The sequence below is a fragment of the Dermacentor albipictus genome, chromosome 7, assembly GCF_038994185.2.
Source record: "Dermacentor albipictus isolate Rhodes 1998 colony chromosome 7, USDA_Dalb.pri_finalv2, whole genome shotgun sequence".
Classification (NCBI taxonomy): domain Eukaryota; kingdom Metazoa; phylum Arthropoda; class Arachnida; order Ixodida; family Ixodidae; genus Dermacentor; species Dermacentor albipictus.
The window spans coordinates 119956971-119976643 of NC_091827.1; the positions used below are offsets into that span (position 1 = coordinate 119956971).

Sequence of the window (19673 nt, forward strand, 5' to 3'; positions counted from 1 at the left end):
CCTTTCGCTGTTGCATTTCCAATCTTAACAGTGCACAAGACAACTCCTCTGGATTCGGCATGCATGGGATACGTTCCGCGCAAACCTCACGTAAATAGGATAGCTCAGCCTGCTGTCAGTCGAGGCTGTCAGCGACGAGCTCTCGTCATCACATTAAAGCAATGGCTGTCCATCCGAAGTTTATGGCTTTGATGACGGAGAGCGAATAGAATGAAAATTATTATTTCGGCCTTGGACAGTGCCCTTATAGTGGGTGTAGCAATATATTTATCTATTTTTAGGAATTATTTTAGGGATTATTTCAACACATTATTTTACTGGAAGCGAGAAATTTCCGTTTTATTTCTAAGCAGAATTTTCTTAGGCAACGTTCAGCGAATTCTATAAACAGATATTCAGTGTTCTTGGCGTTCGCTCGCAGAGTCATCGCAAACAAATTGGCAACGTTGATTTGCGGTCTATCTCGCTTGGCAGAGACAATGCACGAATTAGTATCTGTAACGCAAATTCGCAGCTCTAAGGACCAGCGTGCTGGTACCTAAGAAAACATATTTGAATAGTAATTAAGCCCATTACAGGCACCAATGCACAGAATTTTCTACCATAATATATTTTTTTCTTTTGTCTTTGTATAGTGCGAGGCACGCTATAAACAGCACCTCTCTAAGCGCGTGCAGTAAAGTAGACCTTGAAATCGATTTTCAGAACTGCCATTTCTCTTGCAAGGATTTGGCGCTCTTTGGCCATACTTGGCCCTAGTGCCATTAAACACCGCATATCATCATCTTGCAAGGATTCGACAAAATTTTATCAATTATGATGCTCTATTAATTTTGGAAACTGCTAGAGATGCCTAAGACGAAGTTATACTTAGAATATAAGCACAAACTAGCATTTCTGAGAGGTGAGAATCCTAATTATTAGCGCTAGAAATAATAATTAACGCTGTACATATTGCACAACCTTTCTATTGTATGCATAAACTTCCTATTATCTAACACTTGCCATCACGTTGATGGCGACATGCTTGCTAACAACTCACAAAAGAGTACTACTTAAATAGCGCTATCAAATATACTGAAAGAATTGTATGTCTCTGCCAAGCGAGATACGTCGCCAATCAACGTTGCCAATTCTGCTTGCGGCGACTCTGCGAGCGAACGCCAAGAACTCCCAATATCTGTTTATAGAATTTGCTGAACATTGCCTAAGAAAATTGTCTTTGGAAATTAGGTTGGTTGGTTAAAAAGTTGTTACCAACCAACCAAATTTCCAAAGAGAATTTTCTAAGGCAATGTTCTGCGTATTCTATAAACAGATATTAAGTGTTTTTGGAGTTCTCACAGTCAACGTAGACCACGTACCTTATAAATCGAGGTTGCAGTCTTGTAACAAAGCAAGCATGTTGCGCTGCGGGATACTGAAGAGAAGCGACAGGAGATGAATAAAGGGTTAAGAGGAAACCTTGCCTCGGAGAGTCTTTATATATATGGGAACGGAGAACTTGTTTTTCTCGGTATCCATGGTAAGAAATTTGATGTGGTTCTTGCGTTTATAGAAGAAAGTTAGTCGGCCGACTGTATGGAGCAGATTTTCATTTAAGCCATCGATTGTTTTACAAAAATTGCCGAATATTGCGAAATTTGAAAAAAAACCAGAAAACTGAGGCAGCCAGTTTACTTTTTCGTAATTAAGCAGAAAAATATGGTATACCAAGTTTGTAGACTTCATTTATTGTGATATTTATTGCGTAAAACAAGTAGGTTATCAACGCCGCTGTGAAATATGCCGCTAAATTGAGGTTACGACTCTTGCGAAATCCTTGCAAATATTGTAGAAACGTCACGTCAGCTGTGAACTTATATATTGAATTGGCCCGCTGCAGATGCTCCAGCAGATGCAAGTTAAAGAACTGTGATGTTTTATTTCAGTGCAGAGTTATGTACTTTCAACTTCGTGCGTGGTTGAATTTTTTTACGCTCGAGCGTACATGGCCCACCTATGAAATCGGCGAGATTATGTGTGTCGCCGCGAAGGAGGCGAGCGTCGAAGGAGGACGGCGATGGAGTCGCAGGAGGGAATCGCGCCGCGAGGAAAGTGCAGACGAGCGTGCCGAGCAGCGCTGAGCGAAGCGCTGAAGGAGGAAGGAGGCGAAGCGTCGCGGAGGAGGAGGGTAGGCGGAGTAATGTGGCTACCGAGTGCCGGGCCCGAGCTGAACGAGTCCGGCATAGTGGCCGGACTTCGCATGCCCAGTAGACTCCAGAGGGGGAAGAAAGAGAAGAACGAGGAAATTGATAGGGTGAATAGTACATTACCAAACGGCTTGAAATAATAATGGCGGCGCATTTAGTTACAGTACCTTACCACCTTTCCTTATGGCAATTTACACTTTATAACAGTCGAAAGTGGACATAAAATATACAACATAAAAAAAGCCTGGAAGAAACCACCCCAGTTACGCACAGTCAAAGCACTTTTTTAAAACATTCTACGCCCACTGCATAAAAAGTGAATAGCACCCATACGCTTGCGCGTTACCCGCGCTCACGTAGTGAATCGTCATTGTAACTTTTAAACTGCCCGGTGGTAACGAATTTCTGTAAAAACTTTGAGGCGCCAAATGAAAAAATTATGCTTCCTGCAGTAGGTAGAATGTAGCTTTATCATTAAATATAAGAAATTTTCTTCAAGTAGGCTCCGCAGTTTTCGAGTGCGAGCACTTCAGCGCTTCACATATATTTGAATAGGTACATCACTTGAAGCTGATGTAAAGCTTCCTCTTAAACTGATCGACTGAAGGATCCCATTTCTCTGCGTGTTACCTAATGAACTAGATTCATGTGACACGGCAATATTTAATTCGCGCGCTCAAAAAAAAGCAAAGTAAAGGTCAAGTGAGGGTAGGGCTCAAAATACGTCGGATTCGCGCATCTTGAACTGTGCAGTTTTTCAAACAATTTTTGGGTACTTTTGGCCCTGCAAATGTAAGGGCATCTGGCTTCTTTTGCTGGGTTATGCTGGGTGGGAAAAAATAAAATAAGCGTGCAAGGCACATTGCGTGCATCCTCACTGAGCCCAGCCGCATAATAAAATAGGGAAGTATATTCCCAGCTGAAAGCAGGAGATGACGTGCTAATGCGCTTTCCAAAGTGATAAAAAAAGATTTTTTGTTTTCTTTCTAGACGGCAAAACTTGACAGGATTGCGGTCTATCAAACTGCGCTACCCTACGTCTTTTGCAATGCTCAGCAAAATTGTCATGCCAGGGCGCTGCAGATATGTAGAACAGGAATATTTGAAGTTTGTCAGAGTTTTCGATGGCACGAATATAGATGTAGGTGCAACAGGAGATGACTGCATCGCCTTTCCACATAGTTCTTAATTAGTCTGCAGATATTGAAGTTCAAGAAGACAGTCCTTGCCAATCTTTCCAGTAAAAATGGTAACTGCAGCTTTTTTCCTAGTGTAGTTTATATTATTTTCAATCTCGTTTGGCGTAGAGATTTTCATACTCCACGAACAACGCTATACTTCGCCCGTTACGATATGCAGTGACCGCCCTAATACAAAAATTACTCGAGAGCCTGTTTGCTCAATGATATACTCGTGGTCTTGAAACGACTCTAAGTCCGCATGCCGTCAGAAAGTCCACTGCGTTTGTATAGACCGCGCCAAGAAATGTCCGTTATGTCAGATCCAAAGTTCCTGCAACAACTGCACAGGAGATGGCGCGTAGCAGCCGGCTATACAGTGGCGTTGCAGGGAGCCCCGGTGGGCCGAGTGTGATCGCGTTATTGGCGACGTCCTCCAGTGTCGCCGTGCCTGGAGCCGCCACACTGGGCTCCGTGCCTGCCGCCGTCCGCGCAGGCGCGCAACGCCAGCCTCTTCTACTTCGACCGGCAGCTGCAGGCGTGCGCCGTCAAGGAGCAGCTGCCCATACCGTGCCTGCACCAGACCGCCGTCGTCTTCACCACCGAACGCGAGTGCGTCACGACTTGCGCGAATCGAACGCGCGGGGGTGCGTGTGCATTTTTTTCTTCTGTGCCTGTGGCACAGGGAGGTCGCAGGGACACTGCAACCCTTACGGGGAAGTTTCCTGGTTATCGGCACCACTGATACCACCGCACTGATTTCCGGCACTGGGGACGAGTCGCATTTGTGGTACTTAGATGAGATTATAAGCGACGGCAATTGCACGAAGAAAGATTGACTCGAAGGGGTACTTACACTCTTCAAAGTATAGTCTGCGTAGTGAAAATGAAGCACTACGACGATAATTTATAGACTGGCATAGTGAGAACTTAATTGAAATTGTTCTTAGCCCAAAGTTAAGTAAGACAGGACGGCTTTCACATTGCGGGCAGCATTTCTCATTTTCTGAACAGGTTTTTCCAACAGGTATGAAAGAAAGTGAAGGAATGACCTGGTACCAAGGTCACTTCATTCCCCAACGAGCAGAGACGGCGATTAAAGTGCACCAAGCTGTCGTCATTGCCGTTTCAGTAGACTGATCCCAAACCGTTACTCTATACTTTTACCAATGTTTCACATTTTTTTCTATTTTCTTTTCAGTCACTTTTCTGTCTTGCTACTTGTGGTACGACTCGAGGTGTAGCTATTATTTCTATTACTCTTATTCTATTGAGAGAGCCTAAATAGAGTTATTTAGTTGTATGGTGTCTGTCGGTGGGAGCTGTGTTTAAAAAGAAGTGGGAATGTGCCAAAGGTAATTGGACACCTTCCATTTACGTGGCCTTATCCCAGTCGATTGGTTAAAGGAGGGTTTACGGCTATCGTCGAGTGGGGCTCAAAAGCAAGCCTCGAACAATCGGACTACGTTCAGCAGCTAACTTTGTCAAGCTTTGTGCCCGTGAATACCTGTCTAACGCTGCCAGATCAAAACTCGCGAGACAGCTTGCTTTTCGACGAAAGAAACGAGCACAGTCCCGCCCACAGCGGCCGCATTTCAACCAGAATTCACAACAAGAATGCTCGTGTACTTAGATTTAGGTCCACAGTAAAGAACCCCAGATGGTCAAAATTATTACGGAGATAGAGATAAAGACGACATAGAGGTAATGCACCAAACTGTAACTAGTGTGGCTTCGGAGGCAACAATTGAAATGGGAGGTAAGGAACGAAGGCAACCACTAGGCAAGCTCTCCCAAGTAACTCTCACAACGGCGTGCCTCATAATCAGATCCCTTAGCAAGTAAAAGCCCACAATTAAGGAAGGAAATCATGCAAGAATAAAAGGGATCAGGAAGTACGCAGGGCAAATAACCACTCCTAACGGATGCTTATCGAAACCAGCATTAAAGAAAAAGAACGCTTACCCGTGTCTTCACACACGCGTGCATTGAATACACGCATTCACCAAATCCAATCAATTAACCTTATCGATCCAATCAATTAAGCTTATCGATCCAATCGAATTTCATTTTCAAAGCAAAGCTGAGGTGTCTGTGATGCTCACGTCCCTGTTATGGCGAATAAAGTGTGCCTCGGGACCCGCGTGGGACAATATTGTGACAGATCCCTTTTGCTTTCCCCACGGGCCTTGATGGTCGAGCTGTGTTTGGTCATCGTCGACGACGCTGTGACGCCTCCGTAGTAAGCCGGCGTGAAAAGGGAGCCATGGTTGAAAGCAGAGCGCACGAGGTTTTCAGTCGGCTTGGCATAGTTTGAGTGCATGCGAGCATACTCGGTGAATGCGGCACTGGCCGTGTTTGTCTGAGAGAAAGTTTGTCGAGTGGCCCCATCATTTGACGCTGTTTCACCTCTGGAACAAACGGAACCTACTCGGGCTGTGCTATACTATGCTGATCGTTTAATCTTTTCTTCTCCTTCTAACTCTGATGTTGCTATTGATTATGCCATGTTAACGTTACTTCACTGCGCTGTTTTGATTTCTTTGTATGATTTCATGTATAATTTCAGTTTACTTATCCATTACAGTGTACCTGTTGTGTCAAAATCTATAGAGGTTCTACAGCTACTTTGATTCTACACAAGAAAAGCAGGAAGATAGCTATAAAGAAAGAGGTCAGACAGGGAGCCACAATTTCTCCAATGCTATTCACTGCGCGCTTGGAAGATGTGTTCAAGCTGTTAAACTGGGAAGGCTTAGGAGTAAAGATCGACGGCGAATATCTCAGCAACCTTCGGTTTGCCGATGACACTTTTCTATTCAGCAACAATGCACACAAGTTACAACGAATGACTGAGGTCCTTAACAGAGACAGTGTAAGAGTGGGGCTGAAGATCAACATGCAGAAGACAAAGATAATGATGAATACCTGGGCAAAGGAACAATAGTTCAGGATCATCAGTCAGCCTCTAGAGTCTGTGAAGGAGTACGTCTACCTAGGCTAATTATTCACAGGGAACCCTGATCGTGAGAAGGAAATTCACAGAAGAATAAAAATGGATTGGATCGCATACGGCAGCCATTGTCAGGTCCTGACTGGCAGGTTACCATTATCATTGAAAAGGAAGGTGTACAATCAGTGAACTTTACCAGTGCTGACATATGGAGCAGAGACTTGGAGACTGACAAAGAAGCTTGAGAAGAAGTTAAGGAACGCGCAAAGAGCGATGGAATGAAGATTTCTAGGCATAACAATCAGACACAGAAAGAGAGTGGTTCGGATCAAAGAACAAATGAGTATAGACGATATTCTAATTGACATTAGGAGAAGGAAATGGAGCTGGGCAGGACATATAATGCACCGGTTACTTAACCGTCTGACCATTAGGGTTACAAAATGGGTACCAAGAGAAGGGAAACGCAGTCGAGGACGGCAGAAGGCTAGGTGGAGCGACAAAATTAGGAAATTCGCGGGCGCTGGTTGCAATCGGTTGGCGCAGGACAGGGGTAATTGGAGATCGCAGGGAGAGGCCTTCGTCCTGCAGTTGACATAAAACAGGCTGATGAAGATGGTGTATTAAAATCGGTTTTTCAACTGGTGCGCATTGTGAAAGTATATCTGGCGCGAGTGACAGGGATAGACATTTCCGGAAATTGAAATCAATGAAAATAATGACAAAAGTTTGGTTTGCTAGGCGTGTGTGGAACCATGTATAGTGTTCTTGCTGGAACTTGCGAACGCGACGTCTTTCTGCAGGAAAACGTGAGAGGTGGTTTCGAATCAATCTCGCAAACAGAGCAGCCTTTCTGGCAACCGGATAGCCTTGAAGATAGCTTTAATCGGTTGCGAGGGGATTAATAATGTTACTTGTTTTTATGCGATGACAGCTGCGAGACAAGCTTTTCGAGAATTCCGGACTGTTTTGCCAGAATCGAGTTCTAGTACAGCGAACTAAACATCTTTAACGGCACAGCGTGCGCTGAAGGGGCTACGTTCTTTAAGCTGAATTGAACAGTACCATCACGGGCTTATCGCCTGCAGTTAAGACGTTTGGTTTCCACGTTTTATTTTCATAAAAAAAATGTATATAGGACAAACAGTCCGTTGTGGTACGAGCTGCCCAGGGAATATAAACACAACGGTGAGCGCGGTTTTTCCTAAAAATTAACCTTCTGCTAAAAATATCTGTGGATATGTGCTAGTGTGCAAAAAGGTGACGATAGTGAGGAGATGCTGGGAAAAAACAACAACGAAATTTTCGAAGCACAGAAATTCTTACGTGTACATGACATCGCCATGAACGCCTCTCGCGCATTCGGATACATGCGTATGCCTAATATCTCCATGTGCTCTGATGATCGATGTCGGTCTAGAGATGCCGCAACACATATTTCAATTTCACTATTTGTGATTCCTCTTTCTTGCTCTTTGGACCATGATTTGCTTGTACAAGGTGCTCAAAATTAAGCTTTATGGTTTTTATAAAATTAGGCACTGGAAGGCACGCGAAGACCACCTGCGCAAATAAGCTATGTGTCTAGGGGGACACAAAGTGAGAAAATAATTGCAGCTGTGAGCAGCCCAGTTAACTAAAATTGAATAATGAACTCTTTCTTGACTGCAGTAATTGGGTGTGTTTGTACTGAAATGTTAGAGGCAGTCGCGTTTCTGCGCGGTATCAATTGGAAGAATTCTTCTAGCCTGTCTGTGCTCCGAAATATCCGACTCCAAATTTTGACTGTCGTTCGCATGATTACGCATGCAAGAGAATGAGGATCAGCGCAAAGCTCCTCCCTGATGTGACGCGTCTGTTGCGCGCGACGTTTAGTCTGACAACGGGGTGGAGCCATGGGAAAAGATCATAATTGTCCCCCTCCCATTATCGGCTGGCGAAATAAAACATCCGAGAATTCGTAACCGCTGTTGTAACACGCGACCGCGCACCCCGCAACCATGGCGGCAGCTGCCATGCCGAGATAACGGCTCGAGCGGAGAAGCCGGAGGCCAGTGCGCGTGCGTAACGGTGACTAGACGAGCGGGCAAGGTTCTCAGTGGGGCTACGCAAATACAGTGGCTGCTGATTTCCAAGTATTGCAAGTTTTATTGAAATCAAGAGCAACAACTGCACGGCACACCGCGCTGTCATATCTCGATTTCACCAGCCGAGAGGCGAAGGGGGACAGTGGTCATCTTTGCCAATGCCTCCGCCCCGCTGTCAGACTAAACGCCGCACGCAACAGCGGCGCCACATCACGGAGGAGCTTTGCTCCGATCTTCACTCTCTTGCGTGCGTAATCATGCGAACGACAATTAAAATTGGAAGTCGGATATCTCGCAGCACAGACACGCTAGAAGGATTCTTCCAACTGATACTGTATAGGTACACGACTGCCTCTAACTTTTCAATACAAACACACCCAATTACTTCAGTCAACAAAAAGTTGATTATTCAATTTTATTTAATTGGACTGCTGACAGTGATAATTATAATCTCACTTTTTGTTCCCCTGGCCATAAAACTTTTTGCACAGGTGGTCTTCGCGTGCCTCCCGGTGCTAACTTTAAGAAAACCATAAAGCTTAATTTTGAGCACCCTGTATACTGTTCACTCTTGAGCGATGAAACTGAGCTGTTAATTGAACGCTTCTGGCGTCCGTTTTGACTTGCACCCGTTGTCACTCTAGAGCTGCTTCTTGATTATATTAAAAGATTGCGCCCATCAACTTCCGCTGAACAGGCTTGTCCTCCTTCATAAACTGATCGCATCGACGTGGCACGAATAATGTATTTAAGAAGTTGTTCATGGGCTAGTTGATTCTACCCATCTGCAGCACATCTCGCCGCATATCCTGGATTTCGTAGCCACCCTGAGAGTACTTCTTTAGGCATTACATTACGCCTTGGCTGTGTGACAGTTCACTCATTCGTCTTAAGCTCTTGGAATGCTCGTTTCAAAACCTTCTGAAGCACTCATTTCATGGACAGCGTTGTGTGTATAGCTGAATGTTGGTATAGTTGGTTTTGCGTTAAGTGCATTATAAGATTTTACAGCGAAAAAGACGCTTGGAAAGGAAGAAAGTGGACAGGACGCTGAAAGACGCTCGCTTTCCTAGTCTATTCTTATAATGCACTCAACAGAGAGTTGTGCTCATTCTGTTCATTACACAGTTTTTCTGCAGAGTGTACGGAAACTTTCGTAGCTATTACGGCTATACTATACATATTGAAATTCTATAGCGCGCGCTGTACAAAGCTATCAGTCGTGGCTCCTTCGCGCGAAATTGTGTTGGCCGGTTTACGAATGTTTTGTTCCAAAATCTCAGTTCTCGTGGGTCGTCAGTAGTCGTAGTGCGAGATCAACCGAGATTATTGCATTTCCCTGACGCTTTAAACGCAATGTGAGAAAGGTTACTGACGTGTTGTATTTATGTTGAGCGTTTACTCTTCCTCTCCTGATAAATTCCTTTATCGAGACTTGTATAGATTGGTATCCAGTACATTTCATGGCGTCGTTTTTATGTATTAGGGTTCGCTTCCTGTATTCGTCCTGTTGAAGCACTCCTCAAGTTCTTGACGACACCTCTAAGCTTCTGCCAATGTTTACCGCACTCGTTCTTCGGTAACACACTGATCTCCGATGCCTTCGGAGCTGAAATACTGTCTGGAACCGATGCGTTGGAGGCAGCAAACGATGAAGCCAGGCTCAAAAGGAACGAACAGTGGCTCGAAAGCCACACTGGAAAATTGTATCGGCTGTCAAAAACTGAGAGCACATAAGCACAATGTTTTCCGGCGCAGCCGTGGCACCCCGGGAGTGCCGAAGGCTGCGGCTAGCTCCCTGCACTGCCAGCGACATCGTGAGCACGTACATCCCCGCAGGACCGACCGGGTGCCAGCAGACGCAGCAATGCCACGGCTCGGAGTTTGTCTTCCACACGCTGGCCGAGTGCCAGAGCGTCTGCTTCGGTAAGTGGTGCGCGCAGCTATATTGAGCCGACAAATTTCGTACGCGCGTTGATGGGTCCCTAAACAGCCTATGACGAATCGAAAAATTAAAGCTGGAACCATCCTTGAGGATTAGCTATGTCGTGCGGAGCATTTCTGTAAGATGTAGACGGCAAAAGTGTATACAAAGAGAGGAGACGATGCATATTTCTAGGGGTGGGTAGGTTCTAGGGGTGGGTGGGAAGTTGCTACTGTTATCGGGAGGCGTCGAAACCAACCCCGGCCCTGAAGTAAAGGACATCGTTAGGCAACTAAAGGAAATTGCTGCTGATATCAAAGAAATGAAGGAAGAACGCCTTGCAGATATAGAGACCAAATTAGATGCCATTGCACTTCTATAAAATAAAGGACAATCTTGTCAGACCGAGATTTCCCGCATGAGTCGCGTAATAGAAACAATAGAACAAAAAATCGATGACCTTGAGAATAGAAGCAGGAGAGCTAACCTAATTGTTTATGGCATACAGGAATCATAAGAAGAAACAAGCGACAGTCCTGAGCAGATAGTTAGCAGATATAGCATACAAGATATCCTAGAGCTGGAACCAGTTACCGTAGAACGCATACACCGGTTGGGCAGACCGCAAACTAAAAAGACTAGGCCGGTAATTTTTAAACTTCTAAATTCCCGCGACAAATCGGCAATATTGAAAGGTTTCAAACTTAAAGGTTCAAAATTTGCCATTGGGGAAGATTTTTCTCCTAAAATACGGGACATTAGAAAGAAACTGTGGAATAGCGCCAAAGAAAATCGCGACGAACACGACAAAGTCTCCCTCGCCTTCGGCAAACTGTACATTAACAGTCGCGCCTTTGTTTGGGACGAAGAAACCAATGACAAAGTACCCCTTAAAAAAAACGAAGCGGAATCAAGCAAAATAAACAGCCCGCCGATGACAAGGAGAAGAGCTCGATAAGACAACTAACAATCATCAATGTAAATGCAAGAAGCTTACTAAACAAAATAGAATCTTTCGAAAACCTGCTAACTGATCGCGAACCTGATATAGTCGCCGTCACGGAAACGTGGCTTTCACCGGATGTTTCCAACCATGAAATCATTCCACCTAACTATTCAGTCATTCGAAAAGATCGGGGTTCCCGTGGTGGTGGCGTGGCTCTTGTGATTAAGAAAAACCTTCCATTTGTTTTACTGCCAGATGTGCCAGGTGCTGAAAGTGTGTTTTGCAAGATTCTTTGTAACAATACTACTATTTGTGTGGGTTGCTTCTATAGAAGCCCCTCTTCGGGTGATGAGAGCATTTCTGCCATTCATGAGTTTCTACACCGATATGCTAACAACTCTAGAATCATCCTTATGGGAGACTTTAACCTTCCAGACGTAGACTGGGTAACTATGCATCACACATCATCTTCTTCAGAAATTCTGTTTGACCTAATGTTATCATTTAACCTTCACCAAATAATCCTAGAACCGACGCGTAAGCAAGGTTCCGCAAACAATATCCTTGACCTTATACTAATCAGCGATCATTTTTCAGGGCACCAAGCACAGAGAGAAATTATTGAAGGCATTTCAGATCACAACATACCGCTATGCTTGTTGCCTCTGGACTGCTCAATAAGAACGCGTTGTAATACGTCTATAGTACCCAACTTCGAGAAGGCGGATGACGCCAGCATACTAACCCACCTTGCGCACGAATTCCAAGCTTTTACTGAAATAACCTCCGACCCGTCAATCGATGTAAACGCAGCCTGGATTCATTTTAAGAATATGGTTCGCTACTGCGTGACTAACGATGTTCCGTTAAAAAACAAGCGACCACCAAGAACAAGGCCACGGATAATTCGGGAAGTCATCCACGCAAAGCGTCATGTAAAAAGGATACGTAACTCTATTAAAAATCATGGATCATGCCCATCCAAAACTAACAAACTAGCATGCGCAGTGGCACATTTTCGACAGACAGCCAAAGAAGCTAAAGAACATTATTTTCATGTAACGCTGCCTAACTTTCTGACAAACAGCCCTCAGCGATCCTGGAACCACTTCCGCCCTACTAAAAGCACGTTAACGGACTTGTCTCCTGAGGAAAAAACTAACAACGCTAATGCGTACAATAACTATTTTCACTCGAACTTCACAAAAGATGACGGTAACCTGTCAGACTTGAGTAGCAGTTCAACATCGCACATTGATCCTTTAATCATATCTGATGCGGGTATCCTTAACATGTTGCTCACCCTTGACCCTAAAAAATCATGCGGACCAGATAACATTCCAAACCATTTTCTAAAGAGATACGCAGAGTGGTGCAGCCGATACTTGGGCCTCATATTTCGAAAATCCCTATCACAATCATCCTTACCCGACGACTGGAAAAATGCTAAAATAATCTCAATACATAAAACAGGAGACACCTCATTGCCCTCTAACTATCGACCAATATCTCTCACTAGCACCGCTTGCAAGATACTCGAGCATATCATACTTAAACACCTAACAAACTTTCTTGACACTCACAACTTATTAACGCCACACCAGCACGGATTCCGCCATGGATTGTCAACCGTCACGCAGCTTACCGAATTTGTGCATGACCTCGCATTTAACATCAACAGCTGTAGCCAGACTGATATAATATTATTATACCTTTCGAAAGCATTTGATCGCGTATGCCACAGTAAATTATTAACAAAATTGCGAGATTTTATTGGGAATGGGGAAATTTTAGACTGGGTAACAGATTTCTTAACAAACCGGACACAAGTCGTACTATTTCAACATGTGGAATCTGCGACAGTGCCTGTCACATCGGGCGTCCCCCAAGGATCCGTGTTGGGACCACTGTTATTTTTAATTTTCATTAACGACATAACCAGAAATATTGACTGTAACATCAAACTGTTTGCTGATGACTGCATCATCTACCAAACAATTCACACCTACGAAGACCATGTTTCGCTTAGCAACTCACTAGACCAGCTAAATGAATGGTGCAAAAAATGGCAAATGACGATAAACACAACTAAATCAGTTTGCATGACGGTAACAAGAAAAAAACAACCTTACGACTTTTCTTACTTTATTAACGACACAATGCTAATGAAAGTTCACCAGCATAAATACCTAGGCATCACTCTAACTTCTGACCTGAGATGGGACGCGCACATCGCCAACGTGACCTCGAAGACGTTACGCAAGTTATTTTATCTCCGAAGATGTCTCCGCCTCGCACCAACGTCGACTAAGCTTCTCGCGTATACTACTTTCGTTAGACCGGTTTTAGAGTACGCTAACACAGTTTGGTTTCCCCATTCAGTAACTAACATAACGAAACTGGAAAAAGTACAGCGAAAAGCGCTGCGGTTTATTCACAACAAGTATAAGCGCACAGATTCACCCACTGACCTTGCGGCTATATCGGGTTTAGCGACGCTGTCATCAAGAGCGAAGCAAGCACGGCTCAAATTTTTGCTTAACTTTATTCACAACTATTATAAGATAGACTTAACAAAATACATATGTTTTTCGCAGTCACGATCAACGAGACATAAACATGCGCATGCTTTAACAGAATATTCATGCCATAATGACACATTCATGTACTCTTATTTCCCCCTCGTGATAAGGGAATGGAATCGCCTGGATCCTTCAGTCATTTCTGCAGACTCATTATCTCAGTTCACATCACGGTTAGAATCCATATCAAGCAATCAGTAATGCATTTTTATTCACATAACATGCTTGGCAACTATTGTAAGCCATGCTGATTATCGTTAAGGTGTTTACTACTATTTTTGTTCCCGTTTGATGTCCTTTTCATGATGTATTCTCTGTATTGCTGCGCATGTCTCCTAGAAATGTGATATCTATATGTGTTGTTTTTTTGCGTATTCTTACCTTGTTCGTTTACGTTCCTTGTTCGGTTTATAGACACACAATTTGTATGTGCACGTTATTACCATCTATTGCATTTTTGTATGTCCACGTGCTATGGTCCCTGATGGGACTGGCAGTATTGAAAATAAATAAATAAATAAAATAAATAAAGAGAGGAGATGATGCATATTTCTAGGGGTGGGTAGCGCAACGCGGATGAAGGACAAAAGGAAGTGCAGGATACGTGTGCCTGTATCGTGTACTTCCTTTTGTCCTTCGTCCGGGTTGCGCTGCCCACACCTAGGAATATGTTCAGTCACCAACTCGCCCAGCCTGGTGTGTTAATTCAGGAGACGATGGTTTGACAACGATGATGTGGCGAGGACTACATGACGACCATGGGATAACGATGGTAGAGTGACGACGACCATGACATGACGACGCTGGAGTGTCAGCGATCGTCTGACGACGACAACGCGATGCCGATGCCGGAGTGATGCCAACTTGATGGCGATGATAAGATGATTAGAATGGTATGAAGACGGCACGACGACAATGATGTGACGATGACAGCATGTCGAAGATGCGCAGGCATGGCGGCACAGGAAGGACGAAGGTAGAGTCCCGAAGACGGCGTGACGAGAAGAGTATGACGACAGCGCCTGAACGACCGCGCAGTCGCTACGAGAAAATGACGATGAAAGACCGCGACGGTATGGCGGTGACCTTGTGATGACGACGCGATGTCGATAATGGCAAGGCGAGAATTGAATCATCACGAAAGTATGACCACAACGGCAACGAAGACGGCGTAGTGACGACAATATGACAACGCAGTGACAGCAACCGAGTAAAAACGGCCGAAAGATGGCGATCACATAACACCGAAAGAAGGACCACAGCGTCACGAAGGCTTTTGAATGACGACAACATCATTACGATTATGTCATGTTGGCGTTGAGCTCCCATCCGCGCTCACGTCACCGCTCACGGGCATCACCTGCCACCGCGGGCAGCCTTATTTCGTGATCCGATGTTTGTTTACACAATGTCCCGTATCGGCCAATTGGGCCGTCCTAATTTGCACTGTATCCAGTGTTTGTTTGCATTATGTCGGGTTGCTTTTCGAGCCGCACAATCTTCGGGATCAGCCCGCGTTTTAGAGCGCAGCTCTTGGGCGCTTGTTCCTGCGGTGAGCGTTGGCGTCCCTCGTAACCGAGCGAACGAGCACAGCGAAGGATGAAAAACGGTGACAGCGAGAAGAGTGCGAGGAGGAAAGCGGAGGAACAGGGTATGGCAAAAGCCTGAGAAGAAAAGCATGGTGTCGCGCAAGACGGGCTCTGCGGAGGCGATGGCTATGAAATGGCGCCAGGGTAGCGCGCGTCGTCTGTTCCCCGATGACGCCACCGATACCGTATATGGAAAGAAAGCGCTGCATAAGCGGAGGTCCGTCTGCGGCGGCTGCTGTGAATCGGGCACCCGCATCGCCCACGCACTGCTTCTCGCGATCTCTTGATTAGCGAGGAAGTCGCGCCGCACTTCGCTCCGTTTGCAACGTGCCGCACGAGACATCGTCCGCGCCAGCCAACACATTGCGAAACGAAAACACGTATCGAAGTCGCTGAAGTTAGGGAGTACCATAATCGCCGGCGAATTTTTTTTCGTGGACAAAATTTACACGTTCTTGAGTGGTACCTTGCTCTGACCAGTGTTTAGAGTAGACAAGGAAATGCTTCGAATGTGAAAACAATTGCGTGCTCATTTTCTGTCATTTCAGGTCCCTTTCGGCCCTGATGTTTTTTTTATCATGCTTATATTTTTTCTACCATGTTATTTCGATTCTGCGCCGCATAAAAAACTGAAATTTATGAAAAAACTACTTGTGTTTAGTTTCATGTAATGTCTGGGATCATGTCCTCAAATGAGGACATAAGAGCCCAGTGGATGCAGAAGAGACAAGATTGTATGTTTTGTAACAGTTTGTTTCCCAAGGTACAAACATACTACGATGCTGTAAATGTTGTTAATCTTGAGGATGCAGTGTGGCGTGCATATTCTCATACGTTTTTGAAGAAGACAAAGAAGCTGACCAGTCGATGAAAACAAAGACAAACAACCGCTGAGTTCACGCGATTTGTGCGCGTGGAGACAGATGCACTGCTGACACCTCTTCGTTGCTAACATCTATTTTGCGTTATTTCGTTTGGTACCTCTATTTCCGAATACTTGAGCTATTGGCAATGTGTCATTTTCAGTGATGGATGTGGAATTCCTTGAAGCAATTGCCTGCCTTTGTGAGACAGAGGTGAACATTGCACTTCTCACATTTGATTCTTGGCTTCCCCTTGCAGCCTTCAAGCATGCAGCGCTGCTGCTCTTCTTTTGTAATAGGCCAGTCACCAACCTGGTCAAACCTGACATCTTCAACTGGCCTTCGGTTGCCATACTGGAACTTTTTCAATGGCTGCATTGGGGAAGAAGATGGCCTTCCACCCTTTCGCGGCAGTTCAGCCGCACCAGCTTTTGCTAACGCCTCCACAACACGTAGCGTGAAATTCAGGAGGTCCGTCTGATCGCTCATGCGTATTCCTCGGAGCTCAGCACCCCGCCAATATTCAACCAGGAATTGGTAACAGCCAGGTTAGTAAAGTGTGCAATGACGCGTAAGGTCCATTTCCTTGAACGAATGTCGCTCCTGTAGAGTGACACAAGGAAGTCTGTCTCGTCAACTCCTCCCCATGCTTTTATTATACTCTCGAACAACTGCAGGCCGTTTGACTTCAATAAATGTACCGTCTGCCTCACTCCATCGAGACACACAATCTTCCTCACCAATGGCTAGAAAGTTAGAGGCCATGTTTACGGCCCGATTATCCAACCACCGTGTCATGACAATTTCTCCGTCACTGCTTACTAAACTGTAATGGAAGATTCTTCCTTCTTTCTTCAATTCTTCTTCTGATTTCAAAGGACACTTTTGAGTTCGGTTCATGCATATAGTGCCGGCAGCATAAATCTTCTTGTCAAGCTCTCGAATAACAGGCAACGATGTGAAGAAGTTGTCGACGAACATCTTGTACCCAAGTCCATTCGGTATTCATGATGTAAAGTGCAGAACCAGAGCACCTGTGACGCCGAATTCCTTCTTTTCCTCTGGATTCAGGCGGGTAGTGGACCCTTGATAAATAAGGAAGTCGTATATGATGCCAGCAGCTCCACACAGCATATATACCTTGACGCCCCACGGTTTAGGCTTGCCTTTTACATATTGTTTTACATATTGTTTTATGTGTGTGATCTGCTCATCAATGCATAACCGTTCCTTCAACATAATGCCATGGCATCTTTTTTGGAAGGAACTGAGCAGCGGCCTCACTTTCCAGAGGCATTCACTTGCATCGGTCTCTTGATTGACATCAACAATGTGTAGGCAGTTGCGAAGTTTCTTAAAACGGTTCCGGGACATTTCCACATTTGCGAACCTTTCTGTTTTCAGAACGGGCTTCCAGTATAAGCGCAGACGGGGATATCTAACGACTCTCATTAGCAAGTGGAGAGAAATAAGCTTTCTTATTTCTTCATTCGATTGGACTGATTTTCCTTCTTTGAACACGGAATACATGTTTGTTTTTTTAGCCAGGTCAACAAACACACTATTCGGAGCGTAGCGCGAGAATTATCCGTACGGAGTTGGCAGCTCGCCAAGACGAAACTCATTCTCGTCACAAACTACTCTAAAATGAACAGATGGTTTGTCAAAAGCTCTTCTGGACCATGACAGCTCATTACATGCTTGCTTTTCATCTGATTCTCCAGAAGTTTCTAACAAATGAAGGACGCAGTCATCGCTTCCTGTTTCCTCAGGAATGAAGTCGTCATCTTCGTCTTCATCTTAATTCTCCCCAACGTCTGATAAATTTCCATAATCAAGTTGGGTGAACATTTCATCTGCGTCTTCGAGCGGCGCAAATCGAGACCCGCGGGTCCTAATCGCCGAGTAAAAGAAGTGAGGTTTCATTCCGGCACCTGAAAAAACAAACGGAAGTCGCTTTACTTCGAGGCGCCACCCTAGCCCAGCACGCAAGACGCGGCACCCATTCAGCCCCCGTGCACTCATATGAGGACACACATTATTATGTATGTGGTGACTCAACTACGCATCTGTGCGGAATGTTTTAGATGATTATATCATCTATATGGAGTTAAAACATTCTCCTAAATTCTCAACTCGCCAGTCACAGCAGCTCGCAAGTAAAAAGAAAGAAGAAACGCGCTTACTTGGCCCAGCTTCGACGTCATCGTCTTCCATCTATGTTGTCTGTTGCCGGTGCTCTGGCCAACGCGAGCGCACGACAACTGATGTCTATGGCGATGGACATGCCTGCTGAGTTATTTCAGTTTGTATTTTGTTTTGCTTGTTTATGGCGCAAGTCATGGCTTTAAGGCCTTGTGCTCGTTTGAGGACATCAGGGCCGAAAGGGTTGTGTGGCACGAACAGCGTCACACGCGTGGCGCCATCGATGTATAAGTTCTCTGCTGGTCATACGGGGGACATCAAGACTGATTCGCCGGCTAGCCAGCCTTTGCCATGAAGTTGCATGCCTGCTCTTCCGCGTGTCTCTGAATTAGCCTCGTTTAGCATGTTTGGCATTGCGTGTACGGCAGCAACAGCATGCAGCCGTAAAGCGCGAAGTACTGCTAAAGTGAAGTTGAAAACATTTTCAAACAAGAAAAAGTGCCAACGTAACTTGTGATATTTATCTAGTGCTCACGTGTCCTCTAGAGAAATACGCGGCGAGGAGGCGAGAACGCCTGTGGAAAGGGTAGTAAAGGCGAGACAGAAACCAGTGTCTCGCCTGCGAGCTGAGATTGATTTTGGGGGCCCTTTGAGTCCTTAAAGCGTGCGTTCTTGCTTGAAGAAAAAGAACATTTGAATTGCATCAAAGAATATGTTTATGGCTATATTACAGCATAAAAGAATTTGTCCTATCATTTTCTACCCCTGGGTTAAATCCATGGCCAGGTTACGAAAAACTGAAACGCGCTTCATGCATGAAAAATGCTTTAATGTTTACATGTTTCCGCACTGTATGAGCTCTTACTTGCCAGATGAGCCACTTCGAATGTTATGACTCCCCGCAAAACACGCAATGTACTATTGTATTATACCAGTAATAACATGCGGCGGGAAAGGGGGCGGGAGGAACTGATAGCATAACAAAGAAACTTGAGAGGAATGTAAGGAGCGTGCAACCAGCGATGCAACGAACATAGGCGTAACGCTAAGAGGAAGTTTCAGCTCGGATCCAACTCCAATGCCGGCTATTCAAATACATGTAAAACTCAGAAATGTTTTTATTGATTAAAGACTGATTTTAACGAAATTTATCGGAGTTGAGAGGAAAAGATTATCCTATGTGACTGCATGAAACGGAATTTTGATTTCGGGTT

General features: G+C 44.9%; 1 protein-coding gene across 1 annotated transcript in view; it reads left to right on the top strand.

The window, feature by feature from the left end:
• Nucleotides 1-19673, top strand: part of LOC135909594 (uncharacterized) — an 80595-nt gene that overhangs the window by 57072 nt on the left and 3850 nt on the right. The window contains exons 7-8 of the mRNA XM_065441565.2: nt 3811-4017; nt 10169-10336. Of these exons, the coding sequence (XP_065297637.2) occupies nt 3811-4017; nt 10169-10336 (375 nt within the window). The remainder of the gene's footprint in view (nt 1-3810; nt 4018-10168; nt 10337-19673) is intronic.